Consider the following 19,417-nt stretch of genomic DNA (forward strand, 5'->3'; position numbering starts at 1 on the left):
AGCTCCCCTATCTATAGACACTTTGACTGCTGGGGGTCACCCTAACCCAAGTGTAAGGCTGGCCATACACAGTTGGAGATGTGAGCCGGTAATAAGCAGGCTGATTATACCAAGTTGATCAAATTGGGAACAACCAGCCTGCTGGGTTCTCTTGCGCCGGTGGGAGAGATTCCCTCATCAACACTGTGATGGGGGAATCAATTGACTTTCTTTCCTGCAACCAAAGAGAAATTTGCTCCATGTGTGGCTGGCCTAATTCTCATTCTTGCATAATCTACCAAAGTGCAGGTTACATAGGGGTTGATTTACTAAAACTGGAGAGTGCAAAATCTGGTGCAACTCTGCATGGTAGTCAATCCGCTTCGAACTTCAGCTTGTTTAATTAGGCTTTGACAAAAAAAAAAAAATGAAAGTTAATGGCCTACCATGCACAGCTGTGCCAGATTTTGCACACTCCAGTTTTAGTAAATCAACCCCGTAATGTCGGAAGAGAAGCAGTTTTGCAGGTTGCCATGAGAATCTGATAGAATGTGGTATTGTTGAGTGACCATGCAGGTCTTCTATCCTCTATATCCTAGATGGTGTGCGAGCGCTCAGAGGTGTTTGCCAGCGCCTGTGCCATAGCTCGAGCCTTCCCGTTATTCACCAGGCGTTCTAGCGCCTCCCGCCGTGCAGATAAGAAATGCGTTACTGTGGAATTTGTGCTGATTGGACAAAACAATGGGCCTATGGAGTTCACCACGCTGAAGGTAGTATGAAATCACTGTCTGCCCTTGCCATGCATGGGGAAGGCCTGCCTAACTGTCTGTCTGTTTTTGTACCAGTGCCTGGAGAGCGCCACCGAAGGGGTGAGACTGGCAGCGCGCATTGTGGATACTCCTTGTAATGAGATGAATACTGACCACTTTGTTGAGGTTAGTGCATGTCTGTCAGTGGCTCCTGTGTATGTGCTGGTGGTTTATGGATCACTTCCGCTTCAATTTCTTTGATCTCCAGCAGACTATATACTTCAGTCTAAACAGCAGGACTTTTTACATCAAGTATGCCAGCAGCAAGACAAAACACAAAGTATAAATCACTTGGCAAACACTATATACTGTTTGCCAGGTGATTTTATAATTTATGTTCTGTTTGGCAAAAATTTGGGAAAAGGCACAGGTTGAAAAGCTAAAAAAAAGATATTCTAGATCTGTGACCTCTTGTGTCACCTTGCCACCCCTATTCTTTTTATTAGTTTCAGTTTTAACAGCGTTTAGAGAAAATGATTTGTGTGTACATCCAAATTCCTCCCATTTCTGTCTCTGTACTTGAACTGAAAAATTATTTTTTGTTCCTTTTTCCAGGAAATCTCAGCTGTAGGAAAGCAGCTTGGCATAATACCACAGATTATTCGTGGTGAGGAGCTGAAGGATAAAGGCTTTGGTGGTAAGTTCACCTTCAATTGCAAAGAGTTGGGGTAAATAAGGCAAAGACCAATTTACTGTAACCAATAGAAACCATGGGATCTTTCTGACTGCAGAAGAGTAGCGGGATGGCAATTGTGCTGCTTTTTTGGATAACATCCTCCCCTTGGTAGAAAATCTTACCAGATTACACGCAGCAGCCCTCAGATTATTTGAGGGGTGGACAGGTGTCATCAGCAGGCGGGGTTGAATGGGAGACGATTTTCCTGCTAGCACATCCCCCCCAAATCGCTGGACCCGTAGAATGTTAGGACTTGATTCTGGAGGGAGGAGTCCGACACACTCATTTAATTAGTGGCACCTTTCCTGTGATGACTCCTTCCCGATGTGTGTGTGCGGGGATGGAGGCAGAGGAGAGGTGAGCTCTGTGTCTCCTGTGTACGGATGGTGGGGTAGGGAGGAGACGATAAAGCGATGTCTGCACACTGAATATCTACATTCCATCACCCGCGATCCCTTCGTCTGTATAACAATCATGTGTCCTTACTACTTAGAATCTGTGATTGTGCGGTCTGTGCTCCACTTATATACACTCCATTTATTTTTATATATATATATATATATACCCTCAAAATATCCGCTCGCATTAGGCAAGTGGAAATAAGCCGCCAGCAGGGGGTTGGGTGGGGCAACTAGTGTTGAGTAACTCTTCAGGCCTGGCTAGTAGCTCAGGACCTGAAATTTGGAGCCTTGGCATACAGCAGGCCTCATTGTGTAAAGGACTACTGTGTCTAAAACGGGTTCTATTTTAACTCAGCGCAGTAACCAATAATTTGCAGTGATTGTCTTTTTAATCACAGTGAAGTGGGCCATCTTTAAGTAGGGCAAAGGGGGCAGATGCCCTGGGCCCCATCATTGTTGTGGGGCCAAAGCAGCTGCCTCATACTTGCCAACGATTCCAGTTTAAATTCCCTTTTCCCTTGAAGTTTTAGTCCTGTGCTTTGTCCCGATATCTCAGTGTGAAGTTGTGTTACTAATGCTGCTTTATTGCCGTGTACAGATGACTCACCTGCAAACCCTGTGTTTACAAGTACATAACGTGCAGTGATATGTAAATAGCGGCGGCAATATTTTATGTAATTGATATGTATATCATGCCCCCCTGAGGTCATATCCACCATCACCTTTCATTCACACTAGTGGACAGTGTGAAGGTCCCCCTTACATTGGTGGTCGGTGTAAATCTCTCCTTACATTGGTGGTTACTGTGAATATTCCTATTACATTGGTGGCCAGTGTAGAAACTCCTCTTATATTGGTGATCGGTAAAGAAAAATCCAAACTTGCATTTGTGGTCAGTTTCCTCCTTAATATCGGTGGTCCATGTAGAAGTCCCCTTTTAAATTGACAGTGAGTGTTAATTTCCCCCCCCCCCCCCTTACATTGGTGACCAGTGTAGAAATCCTCCTGTTGTATAATCCCCCCCCCCCCATTACATTTGTTGTCAGTGTAATTTCATCATTACATTGGTGATCAGTGTAAATTTACCTTTTACATTGATGGTAAGTGCAGAATTGCCCTTACATTGGTGGTCGGTGTAGAAGTGTGACCTTACATTGGTGGTCAGTACAAATCTCCTCGACAATAGTTGTCAGTGTAAATTCCCCCTTACACTGGTGGTTGGTGTAATTGCTCTTATTGCATTGGTGTCAGTGTAAAAATCCCTCTTTATATTGTTGGGTAGGGTAAAATCCCCCCTCACATTGGTGGTCAGTGTAGCATACCCCACTATATACTCACCAAAAATGTCCAGTTTGCTCTGCTTGATTCAGAATTTGCCACAGCGTACTGCCTCCTAACTAATCCCATCAACCCCCCAACATTGCCACTGATCTCACCCCCCTCCCCCAGCATTGCCACTGTTCAAAGGAGTCCTAGGATCCCTAGGAGTTTTCTGTCTATTGATGGGTTCCCTCACCTCCCCAGCCCATGGTGTGCAGTCAGTGAAGAGATGATATTATGTAACCTTTAGCAATCAATGAGTGAGCAGTAATGATGTGCACTAACCTCCTTGCAACCAATCAACAAGCAGAAGTCATATGCTGTAACCTCTAGCAAAACGGTAAACAATGTGTGCTGCAACCTCTAGCAGCCAGTCAGTGAGCTGTAATGATGCACTGGATATATAAAAAAAAAAAAAGTGTTGCGCTGTATAATTGAAAAATTGACTTAATCAATTATAGCGAATAAATCAATAAATTGACACCAAAGTCCATATATTGATATGAGCAAAAGTCCATTAAGTTCAATGCATCACCCAGTGTATGAATAGATGAGGCGAAAATATCTTCTTACCAGATCCAAAGACCTATCTAGGTCTATAATCGCATTTGTGAGCTTTATTACCCCTCACATTAGGTGCAGATAATCCATATGGAACCGCTGGTTAAAACGAGCCAATGATGAAACCTCAGGGTGTCCACATAAGCCAGCCATTGGTTATACAAGAAAAGGAAAATTCATTGTGCAGTGTCCAAATTTAAAAAACTGAGATTTCTGCTTGTAAAATTAGCCTAATGCCTCACAGAAAACGTCTATTCAGACGAAACGTATGTCGGCAGGGCAGGAATAGCGGTGATGTCATCACGCCAATGAGAGTATTAGGACTAATTATATTGCTAATGTCTGTGATCGGCTTCTGTGGTCACAATTAAGGTTTTATCATTGGCTCGTTTTTTTAACAGCGGTTCAATATGGATGATCTGCTGCACCTAATGTGAGGGGTTACACAGCTCACAGATGCCATCTGGTAAGAAGATATTTTTGCCTGACCAATTCATACACTGGATGATGCACTGAACTTAATGGACTTTTGCACATATCAGTATATGGACTCTGGTGTCAGAGTGAATAAATTTGATTACCGTACATATCAGGTTTTGCATTAGACGGCGCTACACTTCTTTTTTTTTTTTTTTTTTTATATATATATCTTTGGATGTTGCTGTGTACAATGTTGTGAGTGTTGCTGTCACATCATCATTTATTTGAATTGATTCACATACACTGAACGCGTTTTAATTTTTCCTTTTATTAATGATACACTGTAACCTCTGGCAACCAATCGCTGCCTGATCTGATTTTGAATCTAGCTTCTATTGATTGTGTGTCTCAGAGCAGGTGGAGAGTGAAATTTCATGGGGGACCCAAGAAAATGTTTGCCCAGGGTCCAATCAATATTAAACACAGCCCTGCAGTGAAATGTATTATTTTGGGTATTTAAAAAGGCATTCTACTCTTGTATATTACAAACTAGCGGTTGTGGTATCTTTATATAGTATATGTCTTTTGAGGTGTGTGTGTTTTTTTTTTTTTTTTTTTTTTTTTTTTTTTTTTTTTTTTTTTGGATATATTTATTGATTTTTTTGATAGAGGCATGTGTGTATTTATTATTATTATTATTATTATAATAATATAATTTTCTCTCTCTCTATCTTTCAAAGTTTACATGGTACACAAAAAAGGTGTACAAGATCAAGCAATGGACATTCCTTGTTCAACCATTCCGCATGTCTCCTGTGATGATTAACCATAATAATAGATTCTCACAAACCAGTAAATTTTAGGCAAACGTAGCTATTGTCAAAGTGCGGTATTTAGTAGACAGGGATATAGCAGGTCAAAGTCGAGGGACTAGCTATCCACTTGCCCCATATTTTCTGATATGTTTTGACTTACGAATTTCAGAGGTTAATTTTATACATGTGTAAGGAGTCATTGACCAATTTTTCACCAGTGGGGTCATGTAGATGACATTGATCCCTTCCAGGACAGTAGGAGGGACTTCTTTACATTAAAAACATAGGATGCAAAGCAGTCTCTTGGCGTGGGAGGGAATAGTCAGGTCGCCAAAACTGCCCAATAGACAGTTCTTAGGTTTTACTATATTCAGCAGACCCAATGTGGAGGAAATAAAGGAGCCTATGTCCATTCAGAAATCTTGAACTATTGGGCAGGGCCAGAAGCCATGTAGAACATTAACAACCTGGCCACGACCTCTAAAACATTCAGCTAAGGAAGATGTTAATGTAATGTAATCTAGCAGGGGGTGAGGTGGAAATGATGGGATATCTTGAGTTGAGTATTACTGTCTTTAGATGAAATAACAGAGGGTTTTATAAGTGTCACTTAACTCAGTCCAGTCTTTGTCTGTGACATATGAGTTCAGAGTAATCAGCTGAGATAGGTTTAGTATGGTCTGGGGGTGTCTCAGTCATTTCTCCATAGGTGGTACCTGAATAGGATTATCTAGAGAGCCAAATTGCACACATACAGCATGGCGGAGTTGCTAATAGTAAAATAGGTACATGGCAGGTTGAAATCCACGCACATTTGGTAAAAGGACTTAAAGGAGTTGTAAAGGCAGAATGGTTTTTATCTTGATGCATTCTATACATTAAGATAAAAAACCTTCTGTGTATAGCAGCACCCCCCCCCCCCCAATTGCCTACCTGAGCCTACCTACCCCTTCTCTCTCCAGTGATGTCCACGATCCCCCCCCCAGCCATCCAGGACGCTCCCCCTGATTGGTTGAGACAGAGCAGTGGTGACATTGGCTCCCGCAGTTGTCAGTCAGCCAATCAGGGGAGAGGGGAGGCAGGGCTCTGTATCTGAATGGATACAAGTATACAGAGCCTTTACAATCATTTTAAAACTTTGTGTGGTGTAGAGATGGAATAGGTATTTAACCCCTTTGGTGGACCACCTTTGTGGATCAGGCTCGGAACATAGTTCTGGAAGGTTATGGTTAAACCACAAAGGGTTATTGGAGGATGACAAACGCGAGTTGGTGGAAATATTGGCCACTGGATTTGAACAGGAAAAGGGAGGTAGGCAAAATTGATGTACCCGGATGAGCCGGAAAACAACCCCTATAAATTTATATTGTGGAGAGTCTCGGAGGAGGAGGTGATAGCCGCCTCCGTTGTGGTACATGTAGTAACAGAAACTGGGTGTAACCAATTGTGGATATGAACCAATTGAGATGCTAATATAGTACAGCTAAAAATTGGGGAACGCCAGTCCTGCCATATGGGTTGTGAATCTCAAGGTTTTAAGCGCTGTCCTAGGGGGCAGCCATTTCATAAGAACATTATGTAAATAGCATCAATATGTTTTAAAATTTGAATCTTGCAAGGGGAGTTGGCCATAACATAGAGCAGTTTAGGAAGATATATAATTTTATTAACATTGGATCTTCTGATTTAATTTCAAGAGTTTTTAGGGATACACAGGGATCAGCCAGGTAAATTAAGGTGTCATCTGTGTAGAGTGAAATACGCTCCTCCTATGGTACCAACAGGGAGACCTCTAATTAAAAGGGGGGTATGGATATGTATGGCAAAGGGTTCCAAAGCCAAGGCACAAAGAAGGGGTGACAAAGGACATCCCTGCCTAGTTGCCCCCGTTTATTGGAAAGGGATCAGCAACATCAGGGTGTTAACCCTGATACGGACCACTGGGGCAATGTAGACGAGCCGTATCCATGCCACAATACGAGGGCCAGATTCATAGAGCTGCAAAACTCGAAATAGGTAGGGGCATTCACAACAATATCAAAGGCTTTTACACATGTCTAGAGATACTATAACATGAGTAGGGGTGCAGTCATGGGCATATTGTAGGTTGTGAAACAGCCTATGAATATTCATCCTAGTAGAGCAGCCAGGTATAAAGCCCCCCTGGTCACTTTGCACCAGTTTCACAACTACTGTAATCGGATAATTGGCTAGTACCTTTTACATCCACATTGATGAGGGAAATCGGATAGTAAGAGTCCTATTTAAGTGGATCTTTTTGAGGTTTCAATAACAGAATAATCAGTGCCTTCTGCATAGTAGGTGGAAGGATCCCACCTGCTAGGGCCTTATTAAATGGATGTGTTGGTTTTGTGAACTACAAGCAGCATTTTCTTTAGGAAAGCTCTTTCAGCCCTTAATAGAATTTCCAGCAACATTGCTAACATAGCTTTATGTTAATATTTAAATAAAGGTCCACTCTAATGATCAAGAGGTTCAGAACTGAAATACTTGTCATTTTGAAGAATTATATATGGATGTGAATGGCTGTAAAATTGCTCACAATGTCCGTGTGTGAGGTTTGGTTTAAAAGTAAATTGTGCAGCTGGTGTATTGTCCATACAACAGTCTCCCTGCATGAATATTAAATCTGTGCAATCTGGCTTTGTCTTTCAGGAATATACGGTGTTGGTAAAGCTGCTGAACACACGCCTGCTCTGGTCATACTGAGCCATACACCAGAAGGTGCCACCCAGACCATTGCCTGGGTTGGGAAAGGCATTGTATATGACACTGGAGGACTCAGCATTAAGGGAAAGGTGTGACAAATGTACCTAGAGGCAATCTTTATAGAAGAATGTCCTCTTCTAATAATGTCGGTAGAGATTTTTTTTTTTTTTTTTTTAAGGAAAATTGTACCCCTTCCCCCGCCAAATACTTATTTGATTCCGTGGGCTGCGCTGAAAGTTGCCCATACCTCACAAGCCGATGACGCAACCTAAATATCTGCCCACCTGTCGAGCTGCATTGTGGTGATGTGCGCTACATGCCTTGGTGCTTTGCAATTCCACTCTTTTAATGGCAACCCAACGGAGCTCAGTCACACATATGCATTGCTGTGTACCACAACTTTGTACTGTGCATTGTATTGAGCTGCACTGAAAAAATGCTGCTTACCCTGTTCTGGTGCACTAGCAACCAAACCAAACTTAACATTATAACACCACTTAAGATTGGCAAAGTGTGAAAGGACCATTTTAAAGGGACAAAGTTTTCTGCAACTTTGTCATTTTTACATACACATAGATTCAGAAGAGTGCTTTTCATATGTAGAATCGCTCACTCTAATGATGTTGTCTAAATTTGGTAACCTAAGTAGGGTCCCCTCTAGGTGATCTATGTACATTGCAGGGATTTTAATAAACTTTGTTTCAGATTCCTACCTGTTTCTACTCTGTAGAAAAATCGGATTTTTGTCTGCGGAGTGAATTCAAATGGGAATGACTTTTTCATTAATAATCAGGTGATGCATTTGCAGGATTCTAATGAGGGAAATACGCGGTCTGCATCCTTTTTAGAAGTGGTTAACCTTTTGGGAGCATCTCACCAAAACTTACATTTTCTTGCAGAGCATGCCTAAAATCTGACTTGTATCGTATTTGCATCGCAGTGCAGACTTCTGGGAAAATCAGTGAGCCAATTACACAAGCGGGAAATTATGTCTCCCTGCACCCACTGTCACTATTTAAAAAGAGCATGGCCATGAGGGGCAGGGAGTGCTGTGAATGAACTACAAATACTGCCAGTCTTTGCGGCTGATGGCTTATAGTTCTCCGTGAGCTGATGAGCGCTGTGGTAGTTCATTAATTCATCCTTTCATTGCGTAATTGCGGGTCATAAGATGTACGGGCAGGCAGGTAACACTCACAGTCTGCAGGAGTCCTGCATTGCACCCAAATATGCTGATCCCGAGCGGGTATCAAAAGGGTTAACACGGACCATAAACTTCTCTCACGTCTCCTTAGATCTCAGCAAGGACACCAGGTCATGGGTAGAAAGAAAAGATCTAAGTACTCGCCTATTAAGTATAAGATTTCATTTTTGTGTTCAAACATAAACTACTCGCATAAAGATGATAAAAACGCAGCATGTAAAGCCCACAATTGAGTTCCGTAGGGCAGCAGCGGGTGACGTCATGCGTAGCTCCTCCCCCGTACGCATTACGTTCAGTCAGAACATCGACATCACCAGACTCCTCCCCCCCCCTTCCATTCATTAGCAGACGGAGGCACTTGGGGAAGGTGTCCAGTGACGTTGATGTCACCGGATCTCCGACAGAACTTCCTGAAGACCCGTAAGCCTACGGGGGGGGTGAGTACCGATCAGAAGAATTTTGATCGATCAAAAAAATTAATTGAGGAATTAATCTTTAATTTCCACAGTATGTATATATTTTTTAAAAGGTGAACGTGTCCTTTTGTCGGCCCTGTACTAGATACATTTAGATTGTTGTGATAATGAGATGTAATGTGAATGTCTTTCCTTTTTTTTTTTTTTTTTTTTTATATATGACAGACCACAATGCCCGGTATGAAGAGAGATTGCGGTGGAGCTGCAGCAGTCCTGGGGGCATTTAAAGCTGCAGTGAAGCAGGTAAACACTCCTGATGTAGACTTTCCAATAGATGGCTCCATAAAAGGTAGCAATGCTTCTGATTTTAAAAATTGCTTGCAGTTATCTGGCTGCATCTTATGATGACACCTCCAGTCATTGTAGGTTAGAATGACCTCCTAGATTATCCAGCATACTGGTGAACTCTTCTCTCGCGTGGTTTAACCACTTCAGCTCCGGACCAATAAACACCTTAAGGACCAGAGGTCTTTTTGCAATTTCGCACTGCGCTGCTTTAACTGGTAATTGCGCGGTCATGCAATATTGCACCCAAACGAAATTTGCGTCCTTTTCTTCCCACAAATAGAGCTTTCTTTTGATGGTATTTGATTGCCTCTGCGATTTTTTTTTTTTTTGCGATATAAATGGAAAAAGAGCGAAAATTTTGAAAAAAAAAAGATATTTTCTTCTTTTTGTTATAAGAAAAATCGAATAAACTAAATTTTAGTCATACATTGAGGGCAAAATTTATTTAGCCACATGTCTATAGTAAAAAAAATGTCAATAAGCGTATATTTTTTGGTTTGCGCAAAAGTTATAGCGTCTACAAACTAGAGTACATTTTCTGGAATTTACACAGCTTTTAATTTATGACTGCCGATCTCATTTCTTGAGGTGCTAAAATGGCAGGGCAGTACAAATCCCCCCCAAATGACCCCATTTTGGAAAGTAGACACCCCAAGGAAATTGCTGATGTGTATGTTGAGCCCATTGAATATTTATTTTTTTTGTCCTAAGGGATTGAATAATGACAAAAAAAAAAAAAAAAAAAATTTTTTTACAAAAAGTTGTCACTAAATGATATATTGCTCACACATGCCATGGTTATATGTGGAATTGCACCCCAAAATATATTCCGCTACTTCTCCCGAGTATGGCGATACCACGTGTGTGGGACTTTTTGGGAGTCTAGTCGCGCAGGGCACCCCCGAATCACCACCTTCAGGATTTCTAAGGGTGCAAATTTTTGATTTAACTCCTCACTACCTATCACAGTTTCGAAGGCCATAAAATGCCAAAATAGCACAAAACCCCCCAAAATGACCCCATTTTGGAAAGTAGACACCCCAAGCTATTTACTGAGAGGCATGTTGAGTCCATGGAATATTTTATATTTTGCCACAAGTTGCGGGAATATTACAAACTTTTTTTTTTTTTGCACCAAGTTGTCACTAAATGATATATTGCTCACACATGCTATGGGCATATATGAAATGACACCCCAAAATACATTCTGCTGCTTCTCCCGAGTACGGGGATACCACATGTGTGGGACTTTTTGGGAGTCTAGTCGCGCACGGCACCCCGAAAACCAAGCACTGCCTTCCGGATTTGAATATAAAATGCTATAAAAAACAAACTAACCAGAGTCACCCGTAACACTTATACGGTGATCAGTGGTGAAAGGGTTAACTAGGGGCAATCAGGGGGTTCAAATTTTTATTAGGTAGTATATGGGGGTCCCTGGCGCTATATAAAAACCTGACGGGGAACCTAAATAACTAACTGGCTAACCAGCGTCACCAGTGACACTTATACTGTGATCGCTGGTGAAAGGGGGTGAAAGGGTTAACTAGCAGCAATCAGGGGGTTAAAACCATTATTGGGTAGTATATCGGGGTACCTAGCGCTATAAAAACCTGGCGGTGAACCTAAAAAAATAACTAGCTACCTAGCGACACTGATGCAGCGTTCAGAAAAATTATCGCTTAGTGACACTGGCAAACGGGGGTGAAAGGGTTAACTAGCGGAAATCAGGGGGTTAAAACCATTATTGGGTAGTATATCGGGGTACCTAGCGCTATAAAAACCTGGCGGTGAACCTAAAAAAATAACTAGCTACCTAGCGACTGTAGCGACACTAATGCAGCGATCAGAAAAACGATCGCTTAGTGACACTGGCAAAAGGGGGTGAAAGGGTTAACTAGCGGCAATCAGGGGGTTAAAACCATTATTGGGTAGTATATCGGGGTACCTAGCGCTATAAAAACCTGGCGGTGAACCTAAAAAAATAACTAGCTACCTAGCGACTGTAGCGACACTAATGCAGCGATCAGAAAAACGATCGCTTAGTGACACTGGCAAAAGGGGGTGAAAGGGTTAACTAGCGGCAATCAGGGGGTTAAAAACATTATTGGGTAGTATATCGGGGTACCTAGCGCTATAAAAACCTGGCGGTGAACCTAAAAAAATAACTAGCTACCTAGCGACACATGCAGCGATCAGAAAAATGATCGCTTAGTGACACTGGCAAAAGGGGGTGAAAGGGTTAACTCTAGGGGCAATCAGGGGGTTAAATCTTTATTGGGGGGTGATAGGGGGCTACCCTGGACCTAACACTAACTGTCCTGACAGTTTTTACTGTCACAACTGACACTGAATGCATTGATCAGTAAAGAAATGATCAATGCAATCAGTGACACTGTGACTGGGGGGGGGGATCGGGGGGGGTTTGTGTGCCTGTGTGTACCTACATGTCAGTGTAGTGTTGGTGCACACTTACTTTTACTGTTCTCCTCGTAGTCCGGTCAAAAAGACCGCCCCGAGGAGAATGACATCACTTCCTCCTTCCTGTGTAAACAATACACAGGGGAGGAAGCTTCTCATTGGCCAGGAGCGATCCAGAGGGGGTGGCCGAAAACCAACGGCCATCCCCTCATCACGGAGCGCTCCTGGACCGAATCGGACTGCCGTAACCAGCGGGAGGGGGTCCGATCGGACCCCCCACCCGCTGGAAGGCAATCACGTAGATGTACGTGATTATGCCTGCCTGTGCCATTGTGCTGACGTACAATGGCAATACGGCGGTCCTCAAGTGGTTAAAGAGAACATTTTATGTCAGACTTGTGCTGATGGTCTCATCTGGAAAGGTGGCAAATCCTGACACCCGTTACATCTGTGAGAGGGCAAGTCCTGTATTCTTGGGGATGTTTCTACCATGTTTGGCTAGTCATAGTCCTGAGTGTTCAGAAAATCTGCCTTATGCTGCCCATGCAGAAAATGTTTCAAAGTTAAGCTTGTATCTTTCAGGAATCATTGCACCAAGTGGTCATGGCATTTAATAATAAAATTAATGCTTTTTGTTTTTAGCCCTGGTGTAAAATCTGATCATATTTGCTCAATTTTTTTCTCCTGGTTTTCTTTTTGAACAATTTTTTTATATCTACGCTTGACTGCTTTTTATCATTGCTTGTTACAATATTAAATACTGTCAACTGTTGTAACCCTTGGCAGCTAATCAGCTGTCTCCTGGTATTCTTCTCATTGGTCACTCCATCACCATGGTAGATGTTGGTTTCACCTCAGTGAAAAAGGTTTTAAGCCCCTTTCACACTTGTGCGACCTGAAAATCGTGTGATTATCGCCATGATTTGAAGCCATGCCTGTGTAATCTTGAGGTCCATGGGACGTCGCTGTGACTTGAAGTCACACCGATATGAACAGCACCCATTGGAAATCATGGGGTGTGACTTGTCATCTGACTTTGCAGTCCCAAGTCGCATAAGTATGAAAAGGGCCTTAGTGTATTTTGGAAGTGGTCGGGTTTATAGCCTCCTCCCAGCCTGTGTGGCTGCATACAGTTTGCCATTTATCATGACATTGCTAGCAGTTTAGTTTAGTGTGAAAGAGGTGGATGTGACTGGCTCAACCTACTGAGACAACAAACTTATCCACTACCATGCAGAGTGGCAGAACGTTTTGACATGTTCATAAAAATCTACCCCCCCTAGCTGTCGGCATACAGGGTATTGTATTTCCAGGACTACAGGTATACTTTCCTCTCCCTGCTATTGGTTTCAGTCTGAGCATTTGGAAATTTAATTTTGAGTATTTCTGCAAAACTGACAGATAATGCTGTGATATCTGACAGTGTGAGGGCAATATGAAATTGCCCTTGTGACTGCCTCTAATCTGAATGGTTTTCCTTTCTGTGCAAGAGCTGTAATGATTGCATCTTGTGTCTGCTCTACTATTACAGGGCTTTAAAGACAATCTGCATGCCTTGTTTTGCTTGGCAGAAAACTCCATTGGACCAAATGCAACACGACCCGATGACATTCATTTACTCTACTCTGGGAAGTAAGTTCAACGGCAGCTGGTTTGATGGCTTACTGTGCAAATGAAGGAGGTCAGTGCCGGGATAAAACTGAGGTCCATGTGATTAAAACCCACACTGGAAAGCTCTTAACGTAACTGAAAGTTCTGTTCATGGTGAGATGTTGTACTGCAACAGTATTCTATGTTTTATCATCCATGACAATCGTGTATCCTCTGTCCTGCAGAACAGTTGAAATTAACAACACTGATGCTGAGGGAAGATTGGTGCTAGCTGATGGGGTCTCCTATGCCTGCAAGGATCTGAACGCAGATATCATCCTGGATATGGCAACCTTGACTGGGGCTCAGGTACAACTGCACCCAGCCAACATAGATGAGATTAAAGAGGAGCTCCATGCTCCTTCAGAAAACATTTGAATTCAGCAGCTACAAATACTGTAGCTGCTGACTTTTAATATATGGACACTTACCTGTCCAGGGCCCCCACAATGTCCTCACCCAAGCAGATTAGTCAATTGGCTTTGGGTTTAAGCGCCAGCATCTCAAGTAAGGTAAACAAAGTAAAGCCTTGCGGCTTCACAGGTTTCTTCCTACTGCGAGTCGCGCTGGGTCTTGTGAATCGTCCTGTACTCGTCTTTTCTTGGAGTCCATAGAGGGACACAAAGCTTAATTCTAGCTTTAAATGTACCTAAAACCTTCCCTGGTTTATTTGATTTTTATTTTTATTTTTTTTAAACCAAGATAAGGTTTATTGAGCATATGCAATAAAAAAATTACATAAAAGTATTCAAACCAAGAACGGTGCAACAGGCACCAAACATCAGGAAATAAGGATACACTCCATATCTGACACATCATAATAAAAGTGCAATATACACAGTACCATGTCTATCAGCAGTACACACATAGATACAATAAATCGCCCAGGTATGCCCAGTAAAAAGGTAGCGGCCTCATCACGTAGAGTAATCCCAGAGGCCTAGTCCTCGCAGCTGTAAGTGCTTTCCAGCCACCTATCCCATATTTTATGGAATTTCAACGGGCACCCTCTATTGGAATATATAATTTTTTTTGAAAGGTAAGGTGCGGTTGATAGCCCCCTTCCACTTGCTGGATTGTAGGAGGGTCAGGCTTATTTGATCATTTATAATGAATCAACATCTGCTGTAGTGCTGTACAAAGTTTGGATATACAGGAGATAAAACACAACTTTAAAAACCATACCCTTTCTAAAAGATCTTACAATCTAGAGAGGTATAACTAGTAGATGGGTTGTGTAATCAAATAGCTTTTTGTAAATTCTAGGTAAACTATATGTTGGGGTTATACACCTCTGAAAACATGGGTTTTAAGGGATAGACATTTAAAAACTTAATGGGTTGGTGAATGCCTGATGGCACATGGAAGAGAGTTCCAGAGCAAGGGAGCAGCATAGGAGAAGTTCTTGAAACTTGTTTTGAAGATGGTGATGACACATTTAGGTCCTGAATTTTTATTTATTTTTTTGACACAAGAAGCTCATCTGGCCATGTTTAGCTGACTTTGACCTTTAGTCACCTGTAGTTGTAGGTGTCTTGACTGAGCTCAGTTGTTAACTCCCCACACTCCTGTCCTGTTCACAACTTCTAGGGAATCGCTACCGGCAAATACCATGCTGCTATACTAACCAACAATGAGGAGTGGGAGATGGCCTGTGTGAAGGCGGGTAGGAAATGTGGAGACCTGGTCCATCCGTTGGTGTACTGCCCTGAGTTGCACTTTAACGAATTCTCCTCTGCTGTGGCAGACATGAAGAACTCTGTGGCAGTAAGTGATGGAATAGCAAAAAGCCCCCCCCTTTTTTTAATTTAATATACATTTTACATATTTTAATGTCTTGTCTTGTCTTGTGTCTACTTCAGGATCGTGAGAACGCCCAGAGTTCTTGTGCTGGACTCTTCATTGCCTCTCATATTGGCTTTGACTGGCCAGGAGTCTGGGTTCACGTGGACATTGCATCTCCTGTTCATGCGGTCAGTTATATTTCCATTTTCTACATCCCCCCCCCCCCCTCCAAAACCGCTACTCCTTTATAGACCTGTGCAGAATATAATACTGACATCTTGTGGTTTATTCAGGCTGATGTTCAAAATTAAACCCCTTGCATGTAATAGACTAGTGGGATATTGTTTTAAAATGTGTGCTGCTAAAATCACAAATTCACGGTCCCTTCTTCCACCTATCAGATCAAAAAGCATGCAGAATGAGGTGTGTGTGAGCGGGGTTTGTTTTTTTGGGTTTTTTTTACCGTAAAGTTTGTAACCGATACATCACATTAAGGCCAGTTCACATATTACTGCTTGCGATTTCTGGTGTGATTATTTTTTTTTATTTTTTTTCACACAGATTTGCATGTTTTGTCTTTGGGAAGGCCATTCCCTTCAAGGGGCTGCACTATGTGCTTTGTCACCCAAGAGAAGCTCCTGCTCCGGTTGGGTGACAAGCTTGGCACATCTTTTAAAAGTGTGTGTTGCCGCTCGATTCTGTGGTGCAACAATCACAGCAAAACTGCATTGCGTTTTGGGTGCCATTAAGCATAACTCTTCATGTGTTTTGCTGCAATTTGGAATTCCAAATTGCATAATGTGAACGGGGCCTAACCGCAAAGATGGACAGAAAAGAGAAGCCTGTTAGTACTGCTACAACTTCAAGTTGCTCTTAAAGGTGTCGTGTCGTATGGGACTATGTAAAAACGAAAAATAGAAATCAGAAATGGTGTAAAAACTACCTCATATGAATTCTGAAAGCAACATATTATTTCTGTTGAAGTGTTCCATGCATAAATTATACCCAAAAGTTATATAATATTATATAAATATATAAAACATTTCTTTTTATTTATTTTTTATTATCTCTCAAAACCCCGCTAAAATTTTTTTTTAAATCAGGAGTATAGCATCAACTCAAACTCCTGGGATAAGTGGCAGAGGGGGTTGTTGATCAGTTTCAGCTGCTTTTGGTGTTCATAAAATTTAACAGGTGCACTAGATGGGTAACAATAAGACGACCCCCAAAACGGGAATGGTTTTACAGGTGGAGGCCACTCACATTTTTTTTCCCCTACTCTTTCCTGACTGTTTTTCACTAGTTTTGCATTTGGCTAGGGTCGGTGTCACTATTGGTAGCATGAGGCGATACCTGGACCCTACTAGAGAGGTTGCACAAGCAGGCCAATTTCTCCAGGATGGCACATCAATACGTGTCATGCCAGGTTTGCTGTGTCTCCCAGCACAGTCTCAAGAGCATGGAGGAGATTCCAGGAGACAGGCAGTTACTCTAGGAGTGCTGGACAGGGCCGTAGAAGATCCTTAACCCATCAGCAGGACTGGTATTTGCTCCTGTGTGCAAGGAGGAACACTATGAGCACTGCCAGAGCCCTACAAAATGACCTCCAGCAGGCCACTGGTGTGAATGTCTCTGACCAAACGATCAAAAACAGACTTCATGAGGGTGGTCTGAGGGCCCGACATCCTTTAGTGCTTGCTGCCCACCACCCCAGAGCTCGATTTGCATTTGCCATTGAATACCAGGATTTGCAGGTCGGCCACTGGTGCCCTGTGCTTTTCACAAATGAGAGCAGGTTCACCCTGAGCACATGTGACAGACGTGAGAGGATCTAGAGAAACTGAGGAGAATGTTATGCTGCCTGTAACATTGATCAGCATAACTGGTTTGGTGGTGGGTCCATGATGGTCTGAGGAGGCATATTCATGGAGGGATGCACAGACCTCTACAAGCTAGACAATGGCACCCTGACTGCCATTAGGTATTGGGATGAAATCCTTGGACCCATTGTCAAACCCTAGGCTGGTGCAGTGGGTCTTGGTTTTCTCCTGGTGCATGGCAATGCCTAGCTTCATGTGATGAGTATGCAGGCAGTTCCTGGAGGATTTGATACCGTTGAATGGGCCATACGCTCACCTGACCCAAATCCAATAGAACACTGCTGGAACATTATGTTTCGTTCCATCAAATGCTGTCAGGTCACACCTCAGTCTGTTCTGGAGCTAAGTGAATCCCTGGTCCAGATCTTGGGGGAAATACCCCAGGACACCATCCATCGTCTCATTCGAGCATGCCCCGAGGTTGTCAGGCATGCATACAAGCATGTGGGGGGCCATACAAGCTACTGAGTTATTTTGAATTGCTGCAATAAATTTTCAGAAAAATGGACTAGCCTGCTGCATCATTTTTTCACTTTGAATCTGTCGGATGAGAAATTTAATTTCCATCAAACTATGGCATCCTTTCATTCCCAATAATTACCCAGTTCATATCAGCATATTTTTCCCCATTGAGATCTGATGTGTTTTAAAAGTGTTCCTTACGTTTTTTTGAGGTGTATGTATGTATGTATGTATGTATGTATGTATGTATGTATGTATGTGTGTATATATATATATATATATATATATATATATATATATATATAATATCATTTTTTTATATATATTTTTTGTGTGTGTGTAAATGCAGCTTTGTTACAATAGTTCATCACCAAACATGCATGTATCATAAAACTGTAGAAATGACGACACACAATTGCTCCTTAGTTGAATATCCAAGGTGTCCACCTTTTTAATTATCAAGGTCTCCAAAAACGTAGGACCCCTTTTTTATAAAAGTTTAAATGCAGTTGGGGGGGGGCGCGCGCATCATAAAATAATGCAAAAGAGCAATCACATACATAATGTGTTTATAAAACTAAATGTTTAAAACCATACAGCTCACGTCTGTATAAGGAGTGGCTCCAACACTGCATATATCCGCAGTCTATCACACTCGTGGCTTTGACATTGGGCTGCTGTTACTTTCTGGTAGAGACCACCTGTGTGTGATAATGTAACTTATTGGACCTGCCCAGCGTGCTTTGTCAGGGGGCCACAATAGGACGCATGCCTCCATAGATTTGTTCAGATCTGCTGTTTGACCATTAACCGATACAACTGTATTTTCATTTAGCCTTTGTTGTAATATGTCCCATCATCAATGCAAAGCCATAGAAACGGACCCTCACTGTAGACGCTTCTAAAATCATTCACAACTTAACCTATGGTTTGGCTTCTTTCAAGTTACATTCCCATAGGTTTTTATAGGAATGCAAAGCCCACCTATGCAGACTCCTTACTTTGGCTGTTTTGATTCACTCTGGTGACAATGTTTCCATTCTTTGCTTTTTCATGCAGGGTGAGAGGGCCACAGGTTTTGGGGTGGCATTACTCCTATCCCTGTTTGGTCGTGCCTCAGAAGACCCTCTACTCAACATGGTTTCCCCTCTTGGGGAGGACACAGTAGAAGAAGAAGAAAACCCTGAACGGGATACTAAAAGGAGGCGTCTCGTGTAAGTCGAGTATTACCTGTGACCACTGATGGCGCTATGTGTGTCCGATATGACCAGGCCTGAAACTTCTGCCTGCATCCATAATGGAAGCCCCCTCATGTTGCCGGTACTTGATAATTGAAGCCTGTGCCAACCAGCTCTCCTCCTCTCACTTTTTCTGCCTCAGGCCTATATGTGACAGCTGGCAGTTACATGGAATTGGAGAGGCAGCTACTGGTTCAGTGTCGTCCTCCTTCCTTAGATTACCACTATGTGAAAGGCCCCTCTACCGTATGTCTTTCTACACCATTTACTGCTTTCAATAAAACTGTTTTACATACAGGATA

The 19,417-nt window shown here is 42.4% G+C and overlaps 1 protein-coding gene across 1 annotated transcript in view; it reads left to right on the forward strand.

Annotated features, from left to right (window-relative positions):
• NPEPL1 (aminopeptidase like 1) overlaps window positions 1-19,417 on the forward strand; it is a 30,677-nt gene extending 11,260 nt beyond the window's left edge. Inside the window, exons 3-12 of the mRNA XM_077460239.1 lie at window positions 579-749; window positions 825-914; window positions 1,344-1,425; window positions 7,658-7,800; window positions 9,557-9,634; window positions 13,632-13,732; window positions 13,936-14,059; window positions 15,341-15,517; window positions 15,613-15,723; window positions 18,937-19,417. Of these exons, the coding sequence (XP_077316365.1) occupies window positions 579-749; window positions 825-914; window positions 1,344-1,425; window positions 7,658-7,800; window positions 9,557-9,634; window positions 13,632-13,732; window positions 13,936-14,059; window positions 15,341-15,517; window positions 15,613-15,723; window positions 18,937-19,095 (1,236 nt within the window). The 3' untranslated portion in view covers window positions 19,096-19,417. The remainder of the gene's footprint in view (window positions 1-578; window positions 750-824; window positions 915-1,343; window positions 1,426-7,657; window positions 7,801-9,556; window positions 9,635-13,631; window positions 13,733-13,935; window positions 14,060-15,340; window positions 15,518-15,612; window positions 15,724-18,936) is intronic.

This window comes from Lithobates pipiens, unplaced genomic scaffold, assembly GCF_037356315.1.
Source record: "Lithobates pipiens isolate NorthernLeopardFrog02 unplaced genomic scaffold, aLitPip1_a1.2 Scaffold_28, whole genome shotgun sequence".
Lineage (NCBI taxonomy): Eukaryota > Metazoa > Chordata > Amphibia > Anura > Ranidae > Lithobates > Lithobates pipiens.